The sequence below is a fragment of the Pogona vitticeps genome, chromosome 1 (genome assembly GCF_051106095.1).
Source record: "Pogona vitticeps strain Pit_001003342236 chromosome 1, PviZW2.1, whole genome shotgun sequence".
NCBI classification, from domain to species: Eukaryota; Metazoa; Chordata; class Lepidosauria; order Squamata; family Agamidae; genus Pogona; species Pogona vitticeps.
The window spans coordinates 230127263-230148305 of NC_135783.1; the positions used below are offsets into that span (position 1 = coordinate 230127263).

Below are 21043 nucleotides of genomic sequence, written 5' to 3' on the forward strand. Positions count from 1 at the left end.
CCCCATAAACAGCAATCTTATTCCAATCTAGTAATAGACAGCAACAAAACCATTCTGTTCAACAGTGATTGGTCAGAAAAAGCCTTTGTAACTTTCTGACGACCAACACATGGCACTGCTTCCCAGAACTCTCGTCAGTGCTGCATTCTGGAGAAGAAAGAAAGGTGCAAGGAAGTACCACCACTCCATTTGCTGGGTATCAGTTTACTGACCTCAGAACAATGGAAGGCTGAGTCAATCTTGAGCCGCCTACCTGAATCCACTGGGATTGAATGCAGGTTGCAAGCAGAGTTTTGACTGCAGTACTGAAGCTTAACCACGGTGCCACAAGGCTCCTCCATAATCTTATTTAATGTGCCTTGAGCCACCTTGGGCATTCTTAGCAGAAAAGTGGAACACAGATAAGCAGATGAAAGAATAAAGGAATAAATAATGAAAACAATGAGCACTTCCTCCTCACCTGAAAGAAGCCAGAACACCAACGGCGATTGTCAGTGCTACCAGGGAAATACTGGTTCCAACTGTGTATACTTTTTCCAACTTCATCAAATACGACACCTGTAAAGAGACATCCAGGAACACAAGGAAGTGCTACATAAAATGAAATAAGAGTTTTCAGAGATGAGTTACTAAAGAATAAGATCCCCCAAAGCCTATCATTACACTTCCTTCACCAAGCCATATCAATCTACTATTTAACAACGAAGTCAAGACAACACAATACTACACCATCATTCCCAGTGTCAAGAGTCTTCGAAGAACTGGGCTGGGAAAAGCAGAGACTGGAGAGCAGAGATTCAACACACCCATGAATGACAAAGTTGCTTCAAGTGTCTGCCTAACCTTTTCCTTGACATTTGTGTCCATACAGGTCGAAGCACAACAAAAGTACAGAAACAAGCGGTGCTTAACACAAAGAAGCCTCTGATGCTTAAGTCAAACCAGCAACCCAGGTGGGTTCAAGGAGGGATAGCTCACTCACTGCAGTGCAATACAACCGAGCGAAAATATTATGAACGGGATAGGAGGGAGCAGCGGAAGGTTAGGGCAACGAAGCTGAAGGTATATCTTAGGTTTTCTAGCAGCAACTATGGCAGCCCCTTATGCATGTGCAAAGCACACACTTGATTCCTACTAAGCAGGCATTTGAAGACTCTTGCAGAACATAAGAGCCTTCATTCAGTGATGGGGCCTCCACAGGGAACCTTCCTCACTGGGGAGAGGTATCAATGCAGCTTCCCCTTCAGTCTGGGATCAAGCTGGGGTTAGGACACAGCCAAGCCCTTGCTTCCTCCCCAGCTCCAGGAAGTGAAATGAAGCTTCTTCAAAATGAGCTACTCCAGCAATTCTTTCTGTAGCATGCCAAAACACAGTCATGGCAGTATAATACAGTAATTAATTACACGCAGTCAAGAGAATTCCAACTTATGACAACCCTTTCCAGGATTTTCTAGGTATACAGTACACAGAAGTGGATACCACACTCTTCTTCAGGGGGTAATCTGGGGCTCTGCAGCTTGCCCAAGGCCGCACAGACTGGCTTTTCCCTCACAAGGCATGGTGAGGAATTGAACTCCCAACCCCCTGGTTCTATAGCCAAATGCCTAACTTACTGGGCTATCCAGCCATATCCTCTCACGTTTCCTCTGCTTCCTTTGATAGCTGTAAGCAGCGTTCTAGGTATGTCTGTGCACACCTGTGCCTGTGCAAGGGAAGTAAGGGAGCTACGCCCTCGATACACTATCAGTCCCAGAAACCTCTGGTGCTACCAAGTCTTCTGCATTAAGACTTGTTCTCCCAGAGCACAGTTCTCCCAGAGCAGAGGCTGCCATGTCCGTCTGCCTGGGGTGGGCTGAAGACAACAGAAGCCCACCTGCCTGAAAAGTGAAGAGGTCATAACTACCTGTGACCCAGCAGGATGACATCTCTAGTCCTCTCTCCCTCAAAATTGAGCTAGTACCAGGAGTTGATGGATTCTAGTTAGCATCCAAGGGCAAACTTTGAAACCATAAAGGATGAATGTACTATGGTTTTATATTACTCATAGGGGTAAGGAGGCAGAGGGGAGACAACTGACTGGAGACAGCCGGAGTCTGGTGAGGCACTACTCTGCTTGTCTTAAAGGACCAGCCCCCATCACTCACTCTGCTCGTGATGCCACTTAATAGCAGCCAAAATCTGAGGCCCCCTCAAGCTTGAGGGCCATGAGTTATAGTGGATAGAGTATTGGACTAGAACTCAGGAGGCCTGGGCTCAACTCCCTATTCAGCCATGGATGCTCACTGGCAAGTGGCAATAGTCAAAACACTCCTTAAATATCTCACAAACCTTAAAAACCCTATTAGGGCACCACATATTAAAAACAACTGGATGGCACATAACAACAAGCTTGAGATTTAGATCAAACAGGCCTGCTGTAAAAGTATCTGCCTAGCAGTAATCATGTTAGTGGGAAACCCTCCGAGTTGTTATTGTTGCATGCTGTCGTTTCTAACTCATGATGAACATATGAATAAGTGATCTCCAAAATGTCCTATCATTAACAGCACTTGAAACCTTAAGGCCATAACTACTGAATCAATCCATCTAATATTTGATCTTCCTCTTTTCCTGTCATCTTCAGCTTTTGCTAGCATAACGGTCTTTTCCAACAAATCTTGTCTTCTTGTGAGAAACACAAAGAATAACAGCCTCAGATTTATGATCTTTGCTTCTAGGGTTTTCAGGTTGATTTGATCTAGGACCCACTTGGCCCATGCTATCCTCAGAGTTCTCCTGCAGTACCATATTTTAAATAAAAGGATTTTCACTGTTTGCTTTCTTCATTATCTCACTATCACACCTGTACATTGTAACTAGAGATGGGCATGAATCAGAAGAATGATTATTCATTCATTACAAATTTATGATTTTGTTCTGATTGATCAATAAATCAGTTTGTCAATTTGTGTTTAAAACCCTATAAAATCACCACTCAAGAATCTAGAGATACCAAATTTGCTGAGAAGCTTCTCCCGAGTCTCCTCTACAAGCCTTGCAAGTTAGGTGAAGTTTGGGTTTTGGGGTTTTTTTAATATATATTTTATTAACTATTACCAAACAACTATACAATACAACAACAGGGAGGGGAAAACAACAGAATTAACAAAACACAAAACATATACACAGGGGTGTATTCGCTTTCGTGCAATATCTAAAAAGCTCTTGACTTCATGACTGTGATGTGATAATCTCTAATACATTCTCTACTCATATCTGTTTCTGAGCCCAGTCGTAAAACATTTTCCAACTTTTCTTAATATTTATTCTTGAGTTCTCACGTAGTGTCTCTGATAAGCTATCTATTTCAGCAATATCTAATAATTTTTTAAGAAATTTGGGTTTTGGACATCCGAGTTATACACGCACAAAGTGGGTCACCCCAAGAAAGTGCTCTTTAGCAACTTGCTTGGGGAAACCCAATCTTCACCAAACTTGGAGAGATTTTATATGAGAGTCAGAGAAAGCTTCCGTGCAATTTTGTTGACTCTAGGTTCCTTGGGGGCTCTTTTACAGCCAAATGAATCAACAAAACAAAAATTGCTAAAAAATGTTGATTTCTGGTTCATTGAGGGGATTGATCCATATGAATACAAATTGACCAATTAGCTATTTTTGAAGAATTTGGTGATTCATTTTTAAAATTTGTGCCCATCTCTACTTGTAACTGTAAATACAACAGTGTTGATGATTTTGGACTTGGTTTGCTTCCAGAGATTAGAAAACTATCCAAATCTATAAGACTCCAGGGATCAAAGAACTTAATGGGACCTCCATCTCTGAAATGGACTGGGAGACTGTCCCATTTAAATCTAATCAGGAAGGGATGCCTCGGGATGGAGGTCATGCCATGTTCATGCCACTTCTACCCCATACAAGTCCTTCTTTGGTCATGCTCATCCAACAAACTCACCTTAGATTCCCATTCAATTATAGGAGCATTAATTTCTTCTGCATTTAAGCCACAAGCAATATATGGTTTAGGATATTTTTCTGACCAGCCTTCTCTGGTGCAGTTGCGATATATAAGCCCTGCATTGCAGTGACAGGAACAAAATAAATCACTTAATTGGCTGCTATAAGAAGCAGTGGGAAAATTACTATATCATCCAAACAGTATTTATGTTAGTTGTGGTTTTGTACATTTACACAAGGTTATGGTACAGAACTATGAGCCATAAAGCACTAATACCCACCCCAACTCCCACTCAATATGCTGAGGGGATGTAACCCCCCTTCCCAAAAAACACTTGGGACAGCAGGATCATTAGTACAAGGTGTAAAAAGGGTGGCTAAAATGGAAGACAAGACTTTAAGAATCAATGATCTGGAGCTTTAGGATGAGACTGATCCATCCGAGTCCTACTTCAAAAAAAAAAAAAAACACCACATGGAGGAATAGATTAAAACAAGGATTGGTATCTCCAGCGTGCAGCAAGATTATTCAAGGTTTTGAAGCCTTCTGCAACATGAGAGGAACTGGGCTCTGTTTGAAGCAGCAAGCTATCTTGAGTCACCACTGGCCCCACATGCAGTGATTAGGCTGCTAACTGGAACCAGATATCACATGTGTGAGACCCTCAAGATTCAGCTTAATCTGGCCCTGGAACCTGGGATCTCCTCAATGGAAGAGGAAGATGAGAAGTGCACCCTTGGCAGACCCCACAATCACCAATAAATCCAAAACATAATTTCTAGAAGCTTGTGATATGCGGAGAGAGAGGGGAAAAAATTACACATCTCTTGGGGACAGCTCGGAAAATTTGCACTGCAGGATACAATTCCTAGAATCCCCCAGCCGACAGGGCTACTGACTGCTCACCTGGGGTGAATATCCATTGCTTGTAAGGGAGCATTCGAAAGGAAAATGAAGAAGCCTTTCTCCTGCACCTCCAAATATCTCTCTACTTATGTTACTTCCTGTGGCACCTATAAAGCTGATCTATACTTGTCTAGCTAAAGAAACATAGCAGGGCTCCCTGTCAGTGCAATGACATTTTAGTTCTTTTTAAAATTTGCTTTGTTTTGTCTTTGTGCCCATAAACAGCAAAAGGGCCAAAGAAGAAAACAGAGACAGAAAAGGAAGTAGCCAACCACCTCTGTAATTATTTGCAAGAGTGAGAACACATCTCTTTTTCGGTCCTAGATTCTACATTCCTTTTTGAGATGCTAACTCATCATTTTTCCCCCTAACTGTTCATCCCACACCACACTCCTGCCCGCATCTCATCAGGTCATCTCTTAGTCTGAGTGTGTGGTCCTCCAGATGTTGTTGGGCTGCAACTTCCAGCTGTGCTAGCAGACACTGAGAAGATTATCATGAGAGCTGCAGCTCAACAGTATTTGGAGATCCACACATCTCCCAGCCCTGCTTTAATCCTTGACACTGTACAAGTAAAACATCTTTTGAATATGTTTTCAGTACGTATCTTGCTTTCAAACTTACCTGTTTGTCCAGTTACCATTTGGAAGGCTTGGGGGCAAGGGACACTGACAGTTTGGCCCACAGAAGAAGACAGCCAGCAGGTGATATTGTCCCACATTCCAAGGCATCTGCCTATAATTCAGGAACAAAACCACAACTGGATTCTGGTGGCTGTACAATGATTCAAGTTAAGGAGGAGATCCTGTCTCTGTCTCAACTGGGTATGATCTAGATCAGTGGTCCCCAACCTTGGGCCTCCAGATGTTCTTGGACTTCAACTCCCAGAAATCCTGGCCAGCAGAGGTGCTGGTGAAGGCTTTTGGGGGCCACTGATCTAGATAATTTCCACCAATCACTGTGGAAGTCTGTTATCAAGGACTCGCACTCAAATGTGAATTCTCAAATGGCATCCCACAATGGACTTGCTACAGAAGAAGCTGACACTAATAAAGGCAAGGGGTAAGACGGAAGAAGAGACAGAATATAGTTATGCAGGTAGGCAATTCTGCCCGTTCTGATTTCCCATTCCACAAACAACTATTCAACAATAGAACAAAAACAGGGGCTGGGAGATTATGAATGCAAGGAAGTGGCTATGAGAAGTTAAAATTGATGACCTAGACTAGTGCAATCCTACATATCTCTACTCAGCTATAAGCCCTACTGAGTTTGGTGGGACTTATTCCCCAGTAAGTATGTAAGAATAATAAAACAATATGACTTTTACCACAGCAATAGAAGGAGGCAAAAGCCAAAACGTGTTGCTTAGTTATTTCTGTTTGTGAGTCACTCTTACAAATGCATGCATAGCTGGCTGAATAACTCAGTGGTTCAGATATCTGGCTGCAGACCCAGAGGCTTGAAGTACGATCCCCCACTGTACCTCCTGGGAGAAGAGCCAGCCTGTGTGGCCTTTGGCCAGCTGCACACTCCCAAGGTGCCCCCAGAAGAAGGGAATGGTAAACCACCTTCATGTCTTCTGTACCTAAAAAACCCTGGGAAGGGTTGCCATGAGTCAGAATCAATGGCACACATACACATGGTGGGCCAGGAGCATGATAGCCATCTTCAACTGTGCAAAGGACTCTGATACAAATGATGCAAGGACATCCTGGACACCTTTTTGTGTAAGTCAGAACAGTCCATTGTGCGAACAAATCAACTGACCAGGATCCTATCCTCTGTTGTTCTAGAGGTCAAGCCCCAGAGGTAGAAATGTTAGGGCAAACTTCCTAAGTAGAAGGAGCTGTTCCTTAATGAAATGCACTCTGAAAGTGAAACAGACTGTTCTGGGAGCTGGCAGGCTCTTTGTCTAACCTATATCAGATCTTGCTTGCCCATCTACATGCATGCTGTAATGGCACCCAGTACTGCAGAGCCTACAGCAAGCAGGAGGTTGAACTGCATGACCGTAATGATCCCTCCCAATTCTGTAATCATAGTATCACGTAGAATGATACTTTCCAGATTATGAATTTATAAACCCAGATTAGTTATTAACTGCACAGCAGGTCTAAGCAACGGATGATCTATTAAGAGGAATGTACTGTACTCATCTGCACCATCTTGTAGCCCCAGTATGACACCATAGCAGATACTGAACAAGCCGCTCTGCTTCTGTCTTCCTAGACAGGCAGTGGAACTAGAAGGTGGATTAATATAATAATGGACAACCATGCAAGATACACAGATGGTATCTAGCAGCACCATGGAATTTGCCATCTTGAGGACCTTTTGTAGTTATTATGTACCACCAAGCTGCTTCCAATGTATGGCGACCCTATTAATTCATGATCTCCAAGAGATCCTGCCAGGTTATGTAGCTCTGTTCAGGTTATGTAAAGTAACAGTTGTTGTCTCCTTTACTGAATCAATCCAGTTTGGTCTTCCTCTTCTACTGCCTTCCATTATTCTTAGCACTATTGTCTTTTGCTGTGAGCTTTGTCTTACCTTTTCTTGATGATCTGAGTATTAATTATTTTAAATTTAAGAGTATCTCTAATCTTCCTTTTCCATATTTCTGCTTTTTTATTTATTCTATTTACAGCAGAGATAATCAGGATTATTTTATGGAAAAGCCTGTGGTTTCTCTGTAGTCCTCATGGTGTAAACAGGATTTTAAAAAGTTAAAATGCCAGAGCTTTCTCAGCATTAACAATAGTTTAAAATCTGATGCAGAGAACCACCCAGGAGTGTGGCAGCAGCATTTTTCCTATAGCAGATTCTTGTTCATGGAAAACAGGTTATTCGGACAAGCCTTCAAGAAAGGATGAGGAGAGATGATCAAAAAGTGGGGCTACTGGATTATCTGAGTAAAATCTGCAGTTTTGTATGTAGCATGAAGAAATGCAGACGGGCTTAACAGACATGCTAATTGGGGCACATTAATCTGCTACTGCAACAGCCACAAGAAAAATTCAAGAGCTAGCTGATCATTTCATCTAAAACAGAACCATGGTAAATAAACACTTATGATTAAATCTCACTGATTCAATGCATCTACTCCAAGAGTCAAATGTAGAGCAGTGGTGATCCCTAGACTAAGGACAAGAAAAAGATTCCTATTTATTTTATTTTATTCTTAGCCCACCTTTCTCCTAAAAAAGGACCCAAGGTGTTTACATACCTTTCTAATAATACAGATATTCCCCAAATAATGGAAAAGTAAAAAGGACTGTTTATCTGTTCTGTTTCCTAAATGTACCTGCTTCAATGTAGGCCACTTTAGTTTGTGCATGGCCAAGCTGCATGCTACAAGAATTGGCAGTATACAGCCTCCATTAACTAATCCTAATAGCCATTAATCATGCCATTCAGGAGCCTTAGTTTAATAAATTATGATGAGTATGCTGGGAAAAGAGGAAGCAGACAACCTTATATGGTGGTCTTCTATCACACCTCACACATATCCAGTCATTGTGTATTTGGCAATTCCTACCTGCAAATATAGATCAAGTATAAAAAGCGGCATGGAGCAAAATACCATACATTGGGCCATTCATGTCCAGTGTTCCAACAGATCCAGTGGCTGCAGGTTGGTTGGACAGAATCTGAAATCATATCCCTGATAAATAGGGAAGGCAAGGCCACTGTTCTGTTGATATAAAAACTCCATGCCAATAAAATATCATTAATCAAGACCCGGGAGAAGCCAATTAATGCTACACTTCAGTCAACCATTGTTCTGAAATCCCTTTCCCAGGAAACAATCTTTTTCCCCAACTCCCTCCACTGGTAACATGTCCCCCAATAATCATGTACATCTGGTCATTTAAGGTTACTATCAAAAAGAAACACAAATCCATAGAATAGTTAGAGTAGACCCATTGAAATCAATGGGATTTATGGAGGAACTGACTCACTGAATCCCTCCTGATTCAAGGGGCCTATTCCAGTGATACTAGCTACACTAGGCAACAGGAATGACACTAAGCCATACTCCTTGGACTACACCAGATTTAGATGCTACCATGGCGAAAGTTTGCATGTCTACTTTTTTTTTAATTTTACAAAACAAGCACAAAAGCAAGAAGGGACAAAATGGCTAAACAGATCTTGAAACCAGTTAAAAGTTCTAGCACAGACACACCTTTTGTCTTCTGTAGTAGAAAATGGAGTTCTGTAGTTCTTTTGGATTTTTTAAAAAAATAATTGCTCACTTCAGCTACATTTGCTGATAAATTCTACTTCTTCAACAATTATGGGCATAGAGAACTTCAGAAACAGATTGTTCCTGACAGTTTTTTTTTCAAAGAGCCTATTACCTCTCATTCTTCATCACACAGAATTACATTATATCACAGAAGTGAGTACACCCCCTCGCGTTCCATAAATATTTTAGTATATCTTTTCATGTGACAATACTGAAGAAATGACACTTGGCTACAATGTAAAGCAGTGAGTATACAGCTTGTATAATAGTGTAAATGTGCTGTCCCTTCAAAATAATGCAACACTCAGCCAGTCATGTCTAAACCGCTGGCAACAAGTTGCCTTCATTCCTGCAGGTTTTCTGAAGCAGTAATGTTGTTACTCTTAAGGGGAAACCACAAAGGTACTTCCCACCTTTCAGAATAGGCAGGCCTCCACAACCCAAACCAGACTGGGCCAACATAAAGAAAAGTTCATGCCAAGTCGGGGGGCATCACAGCTTTAGGCTTCCAAGAGGCAACATATATCTTCTGCAGGAAAGGAAAGAAACCGAAGAGTAGAATTCTTCTTCCTCCCACCCACCCCCATGGAGTCGATATTTTACCTGAATGCCTGAGTAATCTGTTGTAAGCTGTCCCGTTTGCTTCTTCCTGGGAGAGGGCCAAGGCACACAGTTCTTCTTCCATTCTCATAACTTTCTTGATTTCACATGATGAAATAAGGGCTCTCGTTTGCTGTTTTGGAAAGCAACGGCTCATTGACTGATCAACCCCTTCAGCATGCCACTTACAAAATATAACATCTATAAATATTCCCTTATGAACATCTGGTGATATGACAGATTTGTTCCTAAAGTGCAGCATTTTAAAAATTTAAAAAGTGGTTTTTAATATTTGCCATTTTGAGCTCATTTAGAACCAAACCTTTAGCCCCAGAGTTCGGAATGCTTCCAAATGTAATGCCATAAAATCACTGTGCTTTTTTCATATAATTTGACAGAAAGCCCAGGCTTTTTAATATTTTCCTTGTAATTCTCTCTTGTTCACCTAACCACCTCTTCAGACTCTCTTTTCATTACAAAAATATTCTGTTAAGAAGGGGTGGGGGAAAAACAGAATAGCTGCCCAGTGGTTGTGACTGAGGGGTACAAGCGACACTATCTAGAAGCACCTTTGTCTGTAATATCAGGATTTGTCTTTGGGAAGGTTGAGCCAACCATAAGAAAGGAGAACGTGCAGCCCCTAGAATCCTGCGGATTTCAATAAAAGGAGAAGAGTTTCAGGTTGTTTGGAGGACATCACACTTCAAAAAGAAAAGACAATTTTTTAAAATGTCTATCCTTCACATTTTATGACAATTGTTTATGAGGAGAGCTACAATAGGACAAAGTGGGGACAGAAAAGCCATGCTGTATAGTTCAGTGGTTTAGGCTGTGGAGCCAGAGTTTGAGGGTCTGATTCCTCACTGTGCCTCCTTGACAGGGGCTGGACCCGATGATCCACAGGTCCTGTCCAGCTCTGCAGTTCCAAAATGTACACACAGCCTGTACTACCTGACACCCACTAACAGAACTCAGTAAACCAGTCATTAATTGGAGACCATGAAATGATGGGGCAAGTTCACTTTTATTAGTGCCCAAACCAGACAAGACAGATTTACAGCATCCCTGGTGGGTTTCCATATACAACAGCACACCATTAAATCCTCTTGGAGGTCTGTTTTACGTGCACCTTGCCTAGCATACAGGGCACATTGTCTTCTGAAGTAAAGCCTCCTGAAGGGGGTAAAATTTTTAATACCATTAAAAATAATCTTAATTAAAAACATTAACCTACAACTTCCAACCGCAGCCTTGTGGGCCTCAACAGGAAAGGGCCACAGATTAATGCATGTTATTTAAAAAGTAGTGTCTCTGTGTATTTTAATTTCTTACCTTCTTTAGGAAGTTTTACCTCCAAAAACAATGCAACATTTGTTTCAATAAACAGAATGAAAGGACAACTTTTCATCTCCTTTGTTTCCATACTTTCTCTTCAATACTGTACCAAAAATTAGCATCTTGTAGTCCTAACATTTTTAGAGTACTGTATATATTTTTAATTGCATTTCAATTATTTTGCCTCTCTTTTTTTGTATTTTAAATGCTGTAAGCCGCCCAGAGACCTTCGGGTAGTGTGGGCGGCATATAAGTTAAATAAATAAATAAATAAATAAATAAATAAATACATACATACATACATACATACTCCAAGCTCTGGTAAATTGAAGCTTCCATCACTAACTCAGAACACAACATGGAAAGCTTCTAACTGTTCAGACCATTTGCCCATTTGTTCCAGTTCCCTCTTCTATGACAGGCAGTTCTTCAAGGTCTCAAACAGTGGGTTTTTCAGGCACTGCTGCTTGACTCTCTCAACTGCAGATGCCACTCGTTCAGCCTCAGACATTCTGCCTATAAAACATATTCTCTACCATAAGGATGGGCAAAGGGCAACTCTTGTCAATCCTAGCTACCACAGTCAAGGGAAGGAATGCTGGGAGTTGCAGTCCAACAACCTCTGAAGGGTGCCATTTTGTCTACCCCTGCTCTGCCACTAAGCTCAGATTTCTCATTATTCCACTGGCATGCTCAGTCACGACCTGGGCCCTTGCATTAACGAATCCATGACCAGAAAATAGCCCAGACTAGACAAACAAAAGCAAGAAGATATGGCACAGTCTTGAAAACGAGGCCTGAGGTAAGAGTCTTGCTTCTCAAAGAGACCACTCCACTAGTCATTATGTTCTGAATGTTAGGAAACGCAAGAAAAGAGCTCAGAACTGTTACTTAAAAAAAATCACAGAACAAGGGAGTCTTTGAGCTGTAGCCTTAAAAAAATAGCACCTGAAAGCTCTGTGTAGGAGAACTTCTCTTCTGCACATATAACAGAGCCGCTGTGGACAACCTTTGGTAGAGAGACGCTGTGTTAAAAAGCATCAGGTTCCAGAGGTGGCCGTGTTAATCCCTCCAGCTCAGCTCAGCTTATCTTTTGAGAACTGCAAGTTTCGGCTGCTAATGTTCCATGTGGAAAAAGAAACCAGAACTGTTTGCGTCCAACCATGATGACTTACCATAAGCCTGCTTATTTTCTTTTATTACAAAACCAGATCTGTTCCATTACTCAAGAAGGAAATAGGACGAGCACTCACCTTGTCTTCCTGGATGTAAACATGTCAGAAAATGTAAACACAACATACCTTTAACAAATGTTATTTCAGAGTCCCTGTCTGCTATTTTAATTATGAAGTGTTTTAAATAAAAGGTATTTTAAATAAACACAGGGCAAGTAAACGGCTGGAAAAGGTATCAGCAGGAACCTATGTTGGTTCTTTCTTTCTTTCCTTCTTTCTTTCTTCATAGCAGAGTGCTGCACAATTTAAAATTATGGCCATATATGAAATATGAGACATTAGAAATTAAAATTTAAAATAATTAGACTATTTTGGATTAGAAGTGGAGGACTTCAATAGCATTATTTTGGCCATTTACTAGCATTTATTTGGAATGTGTGGTGTTCTGCTACATGCAGTCAACAAACCGTAAGGCAGGCTTGTCCAACCTTGGTCCTCCAGATGTTCTTAGACTACAGCTCCCAGAAGCCTTCACCACCACCTCTGCTGGCCAGGATTTCTGGGAGTTGAAGTCCAAGAACATCTGGACGGCCAAGGTTGGACGCCATTGCCGTAAGGTCTAAAGAGCAAGCACCACTATCAAACGGAAGGGGCACAATATCCCCATACTCTACTAGTAACACAATACTCTAGAACTCCTGCTGCACAAGAAGTGAGCTTTGCTCAGCAGCAAAGAAGGGTCACACATAGGGCTGGAAAGGAAAGACCTCTCCATGAGACCTAAGAGAGCCACTATGATTATAATAGACAGCATTCTGCTATAGGGGCCATAGGCCTCGCTAAGCATCACCCAACTCCTTATGTCTTAACAAACCTATCATATACGTAAGTGGCTTCTTCCAGTGGTGGGTTATGCATGACTCTTAGCTCAAAAAGGTAAGGCAGAGGCAGGAAATTTCCACATATATTTGGACTCCAACATCCATCAACCCCCCAACCACTGTGGCCAATGGTCAAGAATGATGGAAACTGTAGTCCAACAGCAGCCTTGAGGGCTTAAGTGGGATAGAGCCAGCGGTTTCCCTTTCCTAGCCAAAGGGCTGGAACAGTGTCCCTCGTCACTAAAGGTTTGCACCACCGCTCCTGAAACCCCTTACCAGTGGCCACGGGACTGGGGCTCTGAGAAATAAAGCCCCAAACCATTGAAATACCGAAGCTTCCCCACCTCTGCCATTTATAGACTGCATGAGCAAAAATCAAACCAAGACCAAAACCTCCAGTAAAAACCTGCAGGGAGGAGATTAAAGAGGTTGCATGAAACAAGTGAGGCACAGCTAACATTCTGTTATCAGTAAGTGTGTAATTTGCATGTCCAATTCAAATCCAGTTTCTGCTATAAATTTCCTTTAGCAATAAATTGCTGTTTCTGTAGTCTCAGCTCTTCTCTGTAATTTGAATATGGAGATAATAATATTATTCTGTTTTACACAGATGATGTAACAATTTTATTTATTTATATGATTTTTTGTTCTTTGTTTAAAACATTTATAGCCCACCCTATATCACAGGATCTCAGGGTGGGTTACAGAACTGTATAAAACAATTTTAAAGCATAATACACTTTAAAATCAAGCAATTTAAGCACAAAATTAAAACATTTAAACACTATAACATCAAAACCATTGCACAAAAACCTGCATAGGCTGTGATACTCAACCTTCAAAGCCTCTAATAAATAAGTATTGACTGGGTGCCAAAATGATGCTAGTGGCAGTGACTATCAAGCCTTCAGATAAGACATTCCACAACTGGACTATGTGGTAGAGTTGGGGTCCCTTAGGGTCTCCGTATAACAAATTACAATGTATGTTGCACACTTTAAACACTCTTTTGTTAGAATCTTAGCAAAGCATACAGATTTTTTTACAATTTTTCTGTTCTGTTTTGCTTGAGCCATCTCTAAAACATACATGTTTCTTAATGTAGACATGTAATAATATTGTATGGGGACAGCAAACAAGAATAAGTTATTGAAGAGATAGATGTTGATGCTGCTCTTAATCTGACACTTGACTGAGTATATCCCTTACAATCAATAGTGATTATATTACGCATAAGCAAATGTTAATTTTTGACTGACAGACGAATGCTTTATGACGATAGAGAAAATGATCATCATAAAATGTTCATGATCATAAGAAACTGGCTGATGAGGCAATCTGTTCTGGTACTGGTATGTACAGAGCTCAAATCTTCTGGATTTTATGGCATACTGAAGCCATTTCGGGAGAAGACTGAACACTATACAGTAGTTTGCACAGTTAACTTCTAAACTAAGCGCAGGACTGCCTTGAGGAGAAAAAAATTATTTCAAGGGGAAATTAAGGTAGTCCTAAATTACAGCTGCCAGTGCATACAGACATACTTCCCACAGTGGAAGGCTAGATCTCTCATTTCCCCTTGCTAATTACCCCTATGCCTTGTTTTGTTGCATTCCACCACAGTGACAATACAAGACAACACTAGTATTCCAGGTTTTTAAGTAGTTCTGTATCCTAGATTACGAAGCTGAAATTGTTTCCTTATTCTTCATTCCTTGAAACATAGCTCATTCAGCTGAGTGAGGACTTTATTTTTAGATACTGATGGACCCCAAATTAAAATGTTGACCCTCCGTGTATCATAGGTGACCACAATCAATAAACATTTCCCTCCAAAATTCAAAACAAAAATCTTTGATTAATCTACTTATTTTTGTTTAGCACATATCAAGGACTGACACTTGGTTCACTCTAGTTTTACATCACAGTTCTATACATGTTTACTCAACCATGTTTTACTGTGCTCAGTACATCTTCTTCCTACCTATGTCTGTACAGGATCACAGTTTATGATTGTAGCCTTAAGCTGCAAGCCTGTACACATTTGCCTGGAAGTAACTCCCATTAAACTCTATGGACTTACTTTTGAGAAGACATGCATAGAACTGCACTGTTAGTATAAACACACTGGACTTCACACATTCTTCTAACATCCCCTTTCAGCGAATGATGAGATTTAATGGCATATGTTTCAGGCTTTTGGGCTGCAATACATAATATAAGTCTCTTCCTTTACTTACAGTTAGGGCTGAAGACACAAGGATAATCAGTACGATGGCCCACATGGTCAGTTGTTATCCATATCTCAGATACAGGATCAAAAGTCACTTCAGTGCGACTTTTTCAGCAGACTCGCTTGGGGCTTTCAACTCTCTCCTCCTCTCTTGGATTCATCAGCTCTCTTCACTGCGCTGTGCTAGAACGTGAACACCCCCAAGTTGCTCAATTGCCTCTATCAGCCGGATGCTAGGCTTCATCCAAACCTGCAGCTACCTTTATGACTCACATTCCACATAGCTTCACTTCTCTCTTCCATTAATCATTTTTTATCGCTGCATGCCTGTGGGGGGGAAAAAAATCAATCCATTAGGTTCCCACAGATAAGGGAGGAAAGCAAGGTTCTCGTAGGAGACATCAGTTGCACAAAAAGTCACAATAAATCTGTCAAGGGGCAGACGGTCATTGTTCTGGTGTCGCGAAGGAGGAAAGTAGACACTCAGACCAACTCACAGCTGAACAATGACAGCTCTGCACACTGTACCTCAAGCTGACCAAAACTCCTATGCTTAAGCCTGCCTTGAATGGGCATCTCTAGGAAATCCATGTGAGCTGAGAGAAAGAGGAACTTGGTTGAAACAAGCTAGCTTTGACTGAGGTGTAAGCTCCCCAGCTGCAGAACTAAGTGGGTGGATGTGGAATATGATCCAGTGTTCACAGCCACACAGAGAATAATACAAATTTGAAGACACTGATGTCCAAAGCTACATCCATCCATACTACATTCACATGTAACAATGAAACAGCTTCACTGGATTCAATCAAACCCACTTCTATCAAAGTGTGCATAAAACTGCTTCTTTATTTTATTAGACTTGTTTGAAAGAATTATACTATCGGACATTAGCAAACATACTCAGTTGGCTTTACACAAATCAGATATGTAATACATTAGCATTTTGAATCTCCACATAGATTATACCTGAAAGTTGAATTTATCCGTCTTTAGCCTCATCTCTTGCTACTCATTCTCACTAACAGCATTCTCTAATTAGATTTGGTATATGCTACATCCTTTTTAATTGCAAGAGGGACTGATGCCCAAGTAACCCATTTTATTTAAAAGGGCCAGCTATTGTCCAGAGTATTGTAGTCTCAAATTCCTTAACCACCCTCATTGCTGATATTCAATCTGCCACAATTGCACATTAGTAATTAATGTAGAGCAATACAACAAATGCAAAAAAGGCTAACACAGAATTAAATTAACAGTACTCTTGATCTTAAAATGTTGAAAGATTGTATCAATTCTACTTTGACTAATCTAATAACAGGCATATATACACTGAATTTAAAATTACTGAATGGAGAAAATTGGCACCCGAATATTCTATCATTTCAAAAACCTGGTTTGTGCCCGTTTTTCTGCCTTTCAGTATTACCATGCCAATAATATTTTGCATTTCAACCATTCATGTCATGAAACCCTTCCTCCCAATTGCTGGATCTGCATTTCTTGAAGGCGCTGCGACCATGACCATCCTCCCATATGGCAATATGTAGAAATTCATCTTTGTTTTTGAAAACTGTCAGCGCCACTAGATTTAAATTCACCGTTTAAGGGGAAAAAAGGTGCTGTGAGTGGTTATGTTTGATCAGTGGCACACTGATGGACATGCAGGTGATGGACATGCAAGTCTGCCCGGATGGAGGAAGTTGGAAAGGTCTGGTTTGCGCTGAAGAGGTTTTTATCTTCAGTGCAATCTTTACTTACACTTGAGCAATCCTTCCATTCACATTGGAGATGTTCATTCTCCTGTGAAAAGGGTCCAGAGAGGTATTTGGATTGCCATTTACTCACAAGCATGATTTATCCCTTTCACTCATGTGCAAAAAGGCAGCTAGTTCAGTGGTTCAGGTCTCTGGCTGCAGCGCCAGAGGTTGGGAGTTCAATCCCCCACGGTGCCTCCCATGAGTAGAGCCAGCTGCACAGTCCCAGGATGTCCCCAGAAGAAGGGAGTGGAAAACCACTTCTGAATATTTTCTATCTGGGAAATATCAAAAAGGGTCACCATCAGTCAGAATTGACTTGATGATTATTATTAAGGAATAATCAGCTCATGATTATTATTAAGGAGATACCATCAGAGGATAGTGGTGGTGCAGCAAACTCATAGTGGTGGTACTGGTATTAACGACATGAAAGGAAAACCAACTTGGGATGAAAGTTGGAGAGACAGAAGGGATATAACACATTTTTCGGGCCTTTCCCCTCAGCAGTGGCTCTGTTGGGACTGCCCTGCCTTGCGGGGATAGAGTCCATAGAGCTGGTCAGTCAGTCCCTTCCTCCCCCCCCCCCCGTGAGGTGGCAGTGAGGAAGTGGCGGTGAGTCCAGTGGCAACCTCTAAAAGCCTGAGCAGATGACCCAAAGATTGGTGCTTTATTCTTGAGGAGGACATGTATGTGTGTGTCTGTGGTCAAGGAAAGCCAGTTTCCAATCCAGCTGGTTTCCCTGGCAATTACTTTTATTTGCTTTCCACACATTTCCTCCCTTCCAAGCAACCACTAAGCCTTCTTCTTTGCCTTTTCCTGTGGCTGTCATGCAGCAGGCCTTAATGACTTTCCTTTTGTTTTGTTAAACAAAGTGATATAGTGAAGCAGCAATGCATCTACCTAACATGGTGCACATAATACCACCAATTTATCCTGTTTATCTAGAATAGTGCTGCATCAATGGGGAAAATGAAAATAAAGGAGGGGGGTTGTACTGTCCATTAAAATGTCACAACCCACCTGATCCATCACAGGGTTGTTACCTCAGTTCCACTTGGGTGTGAATTAACCATCCGCACAGCTTACATAACAGGATACACGTACAGTAATTAGGAGCACACTGAATCATGCAAAAACCACACACACACACAAAACAGAAGTCCTAGCAGTGTGCCAGAAAGGGGCAGCACAGCTCTAAAAAGGGGTGGGATGAAGTGCCTTAAGTCCAAACACGTGTGGACACCGTCATTTTGATTCAAACCAAACCGCACCAAAAATGATCTTCAGCTTAACAGCAGGATTGATTGTACATCACTTCCACACAGAAGATTAAAGTTTTGCAAAGGCTGTGCTGGCTTTAGAGATGTGTGAAGTCATGACATCGTCAAGGAGAACACAGCAGGAGACAGTGCTGTCTAGATAAATGTGTGTGTCCACTGCAGTAAGGGATTGTTCATATCTCTTCGGAACTGGTTTTTCGTAGTAGACACCTGGAGCAGGTTGGTACATCTCCACCATCTTACATCTGTTGTTCAGGTTGAAATTGTCACCGGTGGAAGAGAACAAACAGATCAGGACTTCCTAAAATCTCATTTTCTAGAGTCATAAGCTTTTGACTTCACTCTTAAGGCAACTGCACTTCTGGCACCAAGTACCACCATGTAAGGTACTTGCCCTTCTGTTTTGGCTCCATACTTTAGCATTGGTAAGGTGCTTTATTGGTAGGAAATAAACAACTTGAAACTGCTGGTAATACACAGACTTTGCTTCACTGAACTAATACAACAGCCTAAGATGAATTTAGAAAACAGTGTGTATATCTATAATGCATCTATCTATTTGGAATAAAATAGAATGCAAATCAGCTATTGCCTAGCAATGTAAACAAATAAAATTTAATTTTAAATTAAAATTAATAACTTAAAATGTGTGTAAAGAAGCACATTTTCCCCCAGGTACACCCTGTTCTGCAGTATGTTAGCTACTAATTCTTCAATTATTGCTTTCATTATTAACTCTTTTATCGCTTTGTCCTGCTGACATTTTGTTCTATTATACACCGTTTTGGAGACAAGTGGGCAAGTTGTATAAACACTTTTTAAAAATCGAAGGAATAAATGGAGGAGCAACTACCTGCCCACGTCCATTCTTCTTAAACAACATTGGCCACGCTGATAAATAAATAAATAAATAAATATTTTTGAAAAAAATACTTCCTCTCGTTCACAAAGTCTTGGTAAAGTCCTCTGGTTCCCCCGAGCCATCCCTCCTAGGTAATGGTACAGTCCGGTTTATAAGAAAGTGAAAGGCATGTACGCGTCGATCTTAAAGACACGCCGCAACGCCAACGAAACCTGCATCGCGGCAAACTCTTACACGGAGGCGGGGGGGGGAGAGGGGGGCACAAAAAAAAAAACCGTGAGGGGTGCGTAGCCTATTAGGGGCGGTCGCGGCTCGGTGGTTTCTTCTCTCTTTCCCTCTCCCCCCACAGTTCGGGGCAAATGGCGCGGTCCGAAGCGCGCTTCGTGGCTGGCTGGCTGGCCGCCGGAGTTGACGGCCGCTCGCTTAGCAACCGAAGAAGCGCGGGTGGGCGGGCGGCGGCTGCTTGCTTGCTTGCTTCTTCCCCGCCGGCCCTTCCCATGCCCGCTTCCCTCGCAGCAACCACCGGCCAGGCCCGGGGCTGCGTGGAGAGACCTGCTGCGCCCCTGACAGTAGGTTTGCCCGGGAGCCCGAAAGCGAGGGAGGGGCGGCCTGTGCTCTCTTTCTGGGGATGCCAAAGATTTCCAGCTGATGGCAGAAGGTCATTGGGGTGTGTGTGGAATAGAGTTCGATGGCATCTGCATTTTGTTTTAATTAATTTTTTAAAAAATCAATTAAAATTAATTTTAAAATAATTATTTTTAAAAAAATTTATTTTATTAAGGAAAAAAAATATCTTCATCTGTAATTTTTTTTAATGGTCTTACACCGTTCTCATACATGAAGGCTTCTCTCTCCTACAGGCTAAGCCTGTTTGTCCATCTACGCCAGTATTTGGGGTTGGGTCGTGAAGTTTATTGGACTCCCAAAACACTGTTGGTTTAGAGCCGGCTGTGCTTTTGCAACCGTGGGTCTCCAGGGCAGAGGTCTTTCCTCTTTTCCATTTCTTTCTTCTTTGTCTGAAAATATGGGAGGCCAGCGCGCATATGAAACATGTGCTCCGACAGGAAGCTACGGTCCCACAAGCATCCCTTATTGCTCTGTAAGGTAGAATGTGTTTGTTACATGTCTGTCCCATCTTTCCTGCAGTGGACTGAAGAGGATGCCCGTGGCTCTCCTCCTTCCTGCTTTGTCCTCACAACCACCCTGTGAAATAGCCCAAGCCCAGAGGAGCCCACAGTCAGCAGTTAAAACGCCTTGTGTTTCATGGCTTTTAACTGACTTGAACCTAGGTTTCCTCAAGTCTCCGCCCAACAAAGTAACGGCATCGTAATGATTCTCATTAGAGATTGCTATACATGGCATGTGGGATGGCATCTCTGTTATGTCCACCCTCAGACCTTTGGATGCTGTTATATGTTCAGTCGAATCACTTCTGACCTATGGAGATTCTTATGAATTAATGACCTTTAAGAGATCTTGTCATTACCAGGTCTCCTGCTCTCAGGTCTTGCAAACTAAAGGCAGTGGTTTCCTGTATCCGGACAACCCATCTCTTCTTTTCCTACCACATTCAGTTTTCCTTATAATTACTGTTTTCTTCCAGTGAGTCTTGTATTCTCATGATATAGCCTAAGTATAGTCTCTAGTTTAGTCTCTACAACTTCTGCTGGTCTCTCTGGTAGTCTGCGGAAATTGTGGTGAGTGGCTCTGATTGTGTCAGGAGACTGACAGCAGTATCATCAAGAGAGTAGACTTTGTATTTTATCCCCATAATCGCCTGAGGAAAGTTGAATTGAGAGATGCC

General features: G+C 41.7%; 2 protein-coding genes across 3 annotated transcripts in view; one reads left to right on the forward strand and one right to left on the reverse strand.

Moving 5' to 3' along the window:
- Positions 1-15567, reverse strand: part of SCTR (secretin receptor) — a 29820-nt gene extending 14253 nt beyond the window's left edge. For both annotated transcript variants that reach the window (XM_072984635.2, XM_020779593.3), the window contains exons 1-5: positions 15348-15567; positions 9720-9849; positions 5486-5596; positions 3953-4071; positions 461-558 (exon numbers count right to left, since the gene is read on the reverse strand). In XM_072984635.2, the coding sequence (XP_072840736.1) occupies positions 461-558; positions 3953-4071; positions 5486-5596; positions 9720-9849; positions 15348-15392 (503 nt within the window). In that variant the 5' untranslated portion in view covers positions 15393-15567. The remainder of the gene's footprint in view (positions 1-460; positions 559-3952; positions 4072-5485; positions 5597-9719; positions 9850-15347) is intronic.
- Positions 15568-19668: 4101 nt separating this feature from the next.
- CFAP221 (cilia and flagella associated protein 221) overlaps positions 19669-21043 on the forward strand; it is a 32142-nt gene continuing 30767 nt past the window's right edge. Inside the window, exon 1 of the mRNA XM_020779591.3 lies at positions 19669-19808. The gene's annotated coding sequence lies outside the window, so the exon portion shown is untranslated. The remainder of the gene's footprint in view (positions 19809-21043) is intronic.